This window comes from Haemaphysalis longicornis, unplaced genomic scaffold (genome assembly GCF_048455015.1).
Source record: "Haemaphysalis longicornis isolate Haplotype H1 unplaced genomic scaffold, Haemaphysalis longicornis Haplotype H1 scaffold_3, whole genome shotgun sequence".
In the NCBI taxonomy this organism is placed as follows: Eukaryota; Metazoa; Arthropoda; class Arachnida; order Ixodida; family Ixodidae; genus Haemaphysalis; species Haemaphysalis longicornis.
The window spans coordinates 234,242,300-234,251,131 of NW_027526335.1; the positions used below are offsets into that span (position 1 = coordinate 234,242,300).

Sequence of the window (8,832 nt, forward strand, 5' to 3'; positions counted from 1 at the left end):
CGCAGTTCTCTTTCCTCTTCTCGAGTGGGGTGTGGGAACTGACCCATATGGCAGTGACCACTTCCCCACCTCACTTACATACATAGGTAAAGGCCCATGCAGTCCATCTTCCCATAATAGGTTCAATGAAACACGAGCTAACTGGAATACATTTACAGAGACATCCAAACTACACCACACATCCATAGGACACCTACACGTTGAAGAATCTACCCAACTCCTCACGGCGCACATCCTCGACGCCGCCTAAAAGTCCATTCCCCACGCCTCTGGTGCCCCGCGCAACCAGCGGAGGCCGTGGTGGAATGAGGACTGTAGGCGGGCGCGAGAGGCCCAGAACAAGGCGTGGGGTATCCTCCGTCGGTACCCCACGTCGGGAAACCTCCTCTTGTTCAAACGGGCCAAGGCGTTAGGAAAACGTGTGCGCCGTGAGGCAAAACGAGAGAGTTGGCGTACATTCATAACATCAATAAACTCCTACACAGACACAAGGAAAGTATGGACACGAATACGCAAACTCAAGGGACAACAAACACACAGCCTGCCTCTGGTCAGCACTACAGGGGACACACTCGAAGACCAGGCTGACACACTCGCACAACACTTCCAACACGTGTCCAGTTCAGCACACTACACGAACACTTTCCTGAAACATAAAGCCTGTTGTGAAAAGAAGTCCCTACGCGACAACAACAAATCACAGACTTCTTACAACTCCCTGTTTTCACTACATGAGCTGAGGGCTGCTCTAAGCACGTGTAAACCCTCAGCTCCAGGCCCAGACAACATTACATACACAATGATACAACACCTACACGCAGACACACTTGAAGCACTTCTACATCTATATAATAAAATATGGCTTTCGGGGCACATTCCACACTCTTGGAGGGAGGCCGTTGTAGTGGCTTTCTTGAAGGAGAGAAAGGACCCGTCGTCCCCCTCAAGTTACCGCCCAATAGCCCTGACGAGCTGCCTGTGCAAGCTCTTCGAGAAGATGATCAATCGCAGGCTCGTGTACTTCCTCGAGTACAACGGTCTTCTCGAGGGCTGCCAGGCAGGCTTCAGGGCGGGGCGCTCCACCAATGATCAGCTTGTTGCCTTGGAATCTTACATAAAAGATGCCCTCATTCACAAACAGTTCTGCATTACAGTCTTCTTTGATATGGAAAAGGCCTACGACACGGCATGGCGATACGGCATCTTGAGTCACTTGAAGTCATTCGGTGTTTCGGGCAACATGCTTAGCACTCTCATGTCTGAACGAACTTTCCGTGTAAGAATTGGTAGTGCACTTTCTAATGTACATGTTCAGGAAAATGGCGTGCCTCAAGGAGGTGTTTTGAGCTGCACACTCTTCATAGTGAAGATGAATTCCCTCCGTAAGGCATTGCCACCAACCATTTCTTGCTCAGTTTATGTAGATTTATGTAGAAGATCTTTTAAATCATGTAATATGTCAATCTGTGAACGGCAAGTCCAGCTCGGCGTGAAAAAACTTGCTGGCTGGGCGGACACAAACGGCTTTAAGCTGAACCCCGTAAAAAGTACTTGCGTTGTGTTCACCCGTGTTCGCGGGATCCATGTGGACCCTGACATTACTCTAAACGGCGTGTCGATTCCTGTAAAAAAGGAGCACAAGTTTTTAGGCCTAATATTCGACAACAAATTAACATTTCTTCCTCATCTGAAAATGCTTAAGCAAAAATGCCTAAAAACTATGAATATCCTTAAAGTTGTCTCGCACCAATCGTACGGTGCAGACAAGCAGCTACTCCTGCGTCTGTATACTGCACTGGTTGGATCTCGCTTGGACTACGGCAGCGTCGTATATGGGTCTGCAACGAAAACGGCACTTAAAATGCTTGATCCAGTTCTGCATCTGGGGCTTCGCCTTGCTTGTGGCGCCTTTCGCACCAGCCCTGTGGAAAGCCTCTATGCAGAGTGCCACAAATGGTCCCTGTATCACCAGAGGATATACACTGACTTGTTGTATGCCTCTAAAATCATGTCTCTCACAAATCATCCTCTTAACTCGACCATTCATGATGCATCCTCACAGCAGCTCTTTTTAAACCGCCCATCTATTCCCATGCCGTTCCCTCTCAGAGTGAGAGCAGAAGCTTCTGAGCTAGCAGTGTCATTTTCATATATCCACAAGACAGCGATCATTGATTTTACTGCACCATGGCAAGCCAGGGATGTTTCTTGTGACCTGTCCTTTGTGCAGTTCGACAAAAACAGGGCACCAAGGGCAGTTATTATGCAGCATTTCCTCTTCCTACAGGATAAGTACCAGTGTGCAGAGTTTTACTCCGACGCATCAAAGACAGCTGATGCTGTGTCTTGTGCTGCGCATGGACCGAACTTTAACATGGCAAAAAGAATGAACTCCCACAACAGCATTTTCACAGCTGAAGCACACGGCATTTTACTTATTTTAGACCACATTGTCCAGCATCAAATTCCAAAGTCCATAGTTTTTACAGATTCTCTTAGTGTTGTACGTGCACTTTTGTCTAGAAAACGCTCAAAAAATTATGTAATCAATCTTGTTTTTAAGGGCCTTATGGTGGCATACGCATCAAGTCTCGAAATAACAATATGTTGGGTTCCTGGCCATTGTGGAATAGCCGGGAATGAAACTGCAGATGAAATGGCCACTGCTGCTACACTCTTGAATTCAGTGGGCATAGCAACACTTCCGTACACAGATATGAAGCCACACATCAGACACCAACTTCACAACACGTGGCAAACACACTGGAGTGAACAGACAGATAACAAGTTACATGTAATAAAACCTCACTTGGGACCATACGCTACTGACTCACATAACAGACACATTGAAGTTACCTTAGCTAGGTTGCGGATAGGCCACACTCACGTAACACACTCACACCTGCTCACTAGCTCTCCACGACCTGGGTGTAGCAGGTGTGGGGAGGGCCTATCCGTAGTCCACATCCTAATCACATGCAAGGCACTCGACACAACAAGACACAGACACTTCAAGGAACTATACAAGCAACACATTCCGCTACACCCTTCGTTCTTTTTGGGGGATAATGCCATGGTCTCTGTGCAACGCGTTTTTAAATATTTGTCTGATGTAAACTTTTTAAACCTCATTTCCTATCATGCGTAATCAAAACTGGCCCTATACACCAGCCATCACCATTGTCGTTAATTGATTTTAGTGTTATTCTGGCTTTAGTTGCCACTATTTTCTTCTAAATACTTTTGTTTGGCGCTCTTTGCCCCAGCTGGCCTTGCGCCAAAAAACTCCAACCATCATCATCATTATCAACATCTACCGTCGCTGCCCCTACAAGAGGGTCGGTTTGCGAGGCTTCTCCGTCAACGCACCATGACCCCGACCCGGCTAGCGCCCTACTGAGATCGAAGACTACCTGTCCAACACCAACCGAGGACCAGTCCGATTCAACCGTTCACCGTCGCCCTACCCGTACCAGTCGCCAAACCGCCGCAGCACTGCTGATTTCTCACGTGGAAGGTCCCCCAGTCCACGCGGGGGAAACTAAAAGCAGCAACTTCTGGAGGTGAAGTTGCTCTACGGCGAAAAACTGGAAACCCTCCTACGACGCGAGGACGCACCGAAGACAGTGATTCACGACATGCCCTCATCCCGACGACACGACCTAACCCTGACGAGACTCCCGAACACGACAGCTACACGGTGCGACGCGTACCCGACATGACCGAGACTGCCACTGAGAAGACGGCGACGACGACGACGCACAGTGCACGACCGTCAACACGCACAAGCCGAGATGCGACGCCCGACGCACCCGGAACTCGAGGAAGGCGGTATCCGACGTCGTGTCCATCGACGGCTTTGACGTAGTCAACCTCGCAGACACGGGATCCGACTACTCAGTAATGAGCGGACCATTTGCGTCTAAGCTGAAGAAAGTTATGACCAGATGGGACGGTCCGCTCATACGCACACCAGGAGGCCACCTCGTGACGCCAAGTGGAACGTGCACATCCCGCGTCACCATATTCGGCACGACGTACCCTGCCGCATTCGTTATCTTGCCTAACTGCTCCCGCGATGTGATTCTCGGAATTGATTTTTTGACGGACAACGGCGCAATAATTGATCTGCAGAGCAAGTCGATAACTTTTTCTTCCGATCACTCTATGGCGCCGGAACGGAACCCCGAACACCGTGCAGCTGTAAGGATCGCCGATGATCATGTCACCCTGCCACCCCGCGCAAGCTTGATGATCACCGTCTACTGTGAAGGTGCTGCTCCCAACGTCGACGCTATCGTGGAGAGTGACCAAAGGCTGCTTCTCGACCGCGGTGTGTCTGTCGCAAGAGGCATTGCGCGGTTTACTCTTACTGTATTACGGGCCAATGCAAACTGCTTAGGGTTAGTTAAAACGTTTTGCAACCAAGCTAATACAGCGGGGTCAAGGTTTAGATGAGATAACTTTAGAAATAACCTGTTATAAGGGACTTTATCAAATGCCTTCTCGAAATCTAGAAATAAGGAGTCTACAGGTACATTCATGTCCAGGCTAGTACTTATGTCGTTAATACATAAAGCTAACTGGGTGTCGCATGATAGTCCTTTAAGAAAGCCATGTTGCTTGTGGTGGAAAAAGTTAAGGGATGTTAGGAATTTTGTAATGTGGGAATAAATAACATTTTCCATTAGTTTACATGATATACTAATGAGCGAGATCATTCCAGTACCTTTTTTTAGTACTGGAATGATCTCGCCCACTTTCCAGTCCTGCGGCATCACTCCAGATGATAGCCACTGCTGGAAAATGAGCGAAAGTATTATAGTAGATATGTGTTAAGTATTTTTTATGATTTTGGAATTGATGCCATCCACGCCTGATGACGTGAGCTTGAGCGATTCAATCAGTTTCAAGATAACGTTAGCCTCAAAGGTAATGCCGGGCATGACTGGGTGATCGTAGAAAGGAGACTTCGGTAATTCTGTATCGCGCTCCTTTCGTGAACGCCGAGCAAAAAGTAAAAATTCATTTTCAGGCAGCATCAGACAAGGGAATCGGACAATTACGTTAGTCATGCAACCAGATGGGTTCTGAATGGTTCGGGTTTATTGCTTTCTAGAATTGCTTGGTGTTATTCTGTAGCATGCTTGGCAGGGACGTAGAGAAGAAAGACCATTTAGCTTTAGCCGAAAGCGATAGGGAAAGTTTCTCAGATTGGTGATACCTGTCCCAAGCACTACCAATATTTTTTTAGTTTAGCTGTTTTATATTGGCGCTTCTTTTTGTTCTTGAGGCCTTTGACTGAGTTAATAAACCAAAGAGACATTGATCGTTCGTGCAGAGAAATAGTGGGGACGTATTTTTTTATTAGTCTCTATTTTATTTTTGAAGAGTAACCAGTTACTTTCAACAGAACGATGAAAAAGTTTGGAACAAATTCTGCATAAAAAGTTTCAAGGTCGGCATTCATACTACAGTAATCGCCTTTGTCGTAGAGGGTTATCGTATCGTTTTTTTTTTTAATTCGCGGCTGGACTGGCACATTACCTTCAACTGAAACGTGGATGATAGAGTGGTCCGATAGCCCTTTCAGGTTCTTGTATTGTAATAGATAAAATGCTATCTGGGTTAAATGAAAGCACAAGGTCAAGGATCGTTGAAGTGCGGTCCCTGTGTCTTGTCGGATTTGTGACGAGCTGTGCTAAACCAAAAGTTAGGCACGTGTTTACAAAGTCAACTTTCGCATAATGCCTCCCTGTTGACGCTGCAAGATTTTACCAATTGATTGCTGGAAAGTTAAAATCCCCGAACAAAATAATTGAAGCCTGGCGATGGGAAGAAATTAAGGAACGATGCGTTTCATGCAGATGAATGACAAAGGAATGCTCAGCGTCGGGAGGGCGGTAACAAACGCCAATGACAATTGGCGGATAGGAAAAATTGCCGCGTACAAACCAGTTCAAGAGTGGAAGGAACGTTTATGACGGAGCACTGTAAGCTGCTGTGAGCCGCTATCAGTACCCCGCCGCCACGTTTGCCAGATCGATCGCAGCGAAAAAATTACGCCCACCTCCCCTCGCGGGAACCCTGTGTAGATGCGACGCATCGTGGGTATCCATCGGCGTTTCCGTTGGGTTTATTCTCCCATCGCGTGAAACGTGCCATGAACGCGTACGATGCATTTCCGTCTACTACGGGGTTCCCGCATCCCGTGCACGTCACTTTGCAGCCTCATCGTCGGTGGTGCTAGCAGTTCTGTTATTGGGCTGGCTGGTGCGTGTTGCGGTTGCGCCGACCATCGCGATAGCAGGCTTGTTAGTCTCCATTCAAAGCAGCGTTGGACATCGGAGCACCGGCGCTGGAACGACGGAGCGGAGCGGCGCAGGTACCGCGTTGTATACCGCCGCATAACGGTGAGGGGAATGAGAGAGAGCAGCGCATGCGCATGCGTTAACCGAGCGCTAGCGCGCGCCGATGCACAGCTGGCATTGCGAGGAGCGAGCGCTAACCCGCAGATAACGCTGCGGTGAGAGCGGCGGAGAGCGCATGCGCAGCTGGCGCGGACAACGACGACGCCGGATGCATGCATGCATGGACAAGGCGGGTGAATGAGATGCATCGCATCTAAAATGTTGAAGTTAGGAAATGCAGACTCAATTTCGGAGTCGCTTATTGCAGTATTGACCCACGTTTCGGTAAGAGCAACGAAATTCATTCCATGGTATCAATGAAGCATGAAGCGAATCACACTTCGGTAGAACACTTCTGATATTAGTATAAAGACACGACAGGGACGTAGCATTCTAGGGTTCTTTGCTCTTGATTGATGGCTATACTTGGCACGGAATAACACTGTTACAGCTGTGGTCAAATGCAGAAGTTGTGTCTCCGATTACGAGCTTGTCGTAACGAAGTTTAAAAGATTTCTTTTGAGACTTAGCAAACTGCAGCAAATTTTTACGGGCTAAGCGAGTGTTTGGAGAATAGTCATCGGAAATACTAAAGCCCGTATCTTTCAGGTTCTTGGCATTGGAAAGAATGGCGTCTTTAACTTGAAAGTGGGAGAACTTGACAATAATAGGCCTGTTCTTACCGGCAACAAACTTACCAAGCCTGTGAGCACGCTCGATATCTATACGTGCCACATCAATTTGCAGGTTCGTACTGCAAAGATTAAGTATTGAACTTTCTGACTGTGCCCAAGTTTCGTTTGAGTTATCTGCGACCCCAAAGAACAAGAGGTTTGATCAACGTGCCCTATCATCAGAATCATCCATTCTAGACACTAACCTGGCAGTGTCTGACGCATTACTGTCTGCCAGGGTTCGGACCGTTTGAACCTCACTTTTTACGCTTTTTAAAGAAGAACAGTCGTCTTCAATCTCAGAACGTATCTCCTTAATTTCAGTAAACATGGTATCTGCTTCGGAGAGCTTAGCTTGAATTGATTTAAAGCAGCCATGAAGACAAAACACAAGTTGGGTTTATTAAAAAGACTGCTTAGTCCCGATAACAATGATACCAATATCATCGCAATCCTCGAACAAATAACGGAGATATTAAAGAAAACGTGTGAGGCAGTCGCGACCCCCTAGCCAATATCCCGCAACTTTTCTATGACGTCATGGAACCTTGTTTTTGCGATTGGCGGCCGCCTAACTGACCTGTCGCGACGACACATGACTGGACGTCTGTAATTGGTCCTCTGGTTCCATTTGACCCCATCACTTGAATGCTAACGTGCAGTTAACGCCCTGAAAATTATGTTTTATTGTTGGCCCGTATGACGTCATTCTTGGTCATAACACGTCACTGTGGCGCAAAATTTGAAAGTTTTAAAATACTTTTTGCTTTTTCTCGTTAAAAACCATCTTTTGGGGCTGTAATGAAGCTGAGTGAGATACTGAATCCTAGTTCTTTCAAATTACACGAAGTTGTATTTTCTCTTCAAGGCTCCTTTAACTTCAGCGAAGAGATTCTTGACCAGACTGCAGTTGCTTAAAAAGGTTCACAATTTCAGAGGAATCCTCTGCAGCGGCCGCGCGAGTGTTTGGGCCATGGTTCAGTTCAATATCACCGGACAACAACAACAACTCTGATATAACGCGGCAGCAGTCACAAACAATAGCAACACAGCAGCATGGGCTCGGCAGCACTAATAAAGCACGGTGGCGAGTACGCGGTGGAAGTAAGGCAAAGCGATTATTTACCTGCGTGAAAAGTAGCGGGAACTTGTAAGAGCGGCGCATCGCGTGCGGGCTGTCGAGCCCAACAAGCGGGGCGTTCGCTGTGGCTTGCTTCATCCAGTGGCGCTCTGGGGTCGGGGACGAATCTGACACAAGTGATGCTGACGTCGACGAAGATATGCTGGGTGCCGGCTCGTGGCCGGAGGGAAATCTGGCGCTGCAATCGCGCGCCGTCGTTGGCGCCGCAATTGCAGCTAGCGAAGTTCTTCGCCTATTTCGCTTTGCTAGCCACAAGGCTTCTTTTTTCTCTCGAAGCCAAAATTAATAAATAATGGTAACATCTTTTTTTGTTTTCATTTTGCATGAAACTTCCAGGTAAGCCCTGACTAATAAATGTTTTGGGGGCTTCAATTTATAATAAGAAAAGCAATTAGATTAATCTTCCACAGTACTATTGCCGCGAACCATGTATGGGTTTGTTTATTTCTTGTTGGTCCTTACTGCCCGGTCACCCCCGTGTCTGTTATCTGTGTCCCAAGCGAAGCGCGTCTTGCATTCTTCCATGGCGCACGGGCTATCTCATTCAGATAAGCAGACTGTTCGCCCTAACGTCACTAGCCCAGAATAATCTTCTTTGGTCTACAAT

At 47.5% G+C, this 8,832-nt stretch overlaps 1 protein-coding gene across 2 annotated transcripts in view; it reads right to left on the reverse strand.

The window, feature by feature from the left end:
- The window catches only part of LOC144176057 (pseudouridine-5'-phosphate glycosidase-like), a 307,408-nt gene extending 299,059 nt beyond the window's left edge, over nucleotides 1-8,349 (reverse strand). For both annotated transcript variants that reach the window (XM_077705179.1, XM_077705180.1), the window contains exon 1: nucleotides 8,211-8,349. In XM_077705179.1, the coding sequence (XP_077561305.1) occupies nucleotides 8,211-8,303 (93 nt within the window). In that variant the 5' untranslated portion in view covers nucleotides 8,304-8,349. The remainder of the gene's footprint in view (nucleotides 1-8,210) is intronic.
- Nucleotides 8,350-8,832: the final 483 nt, after the last annotated feature.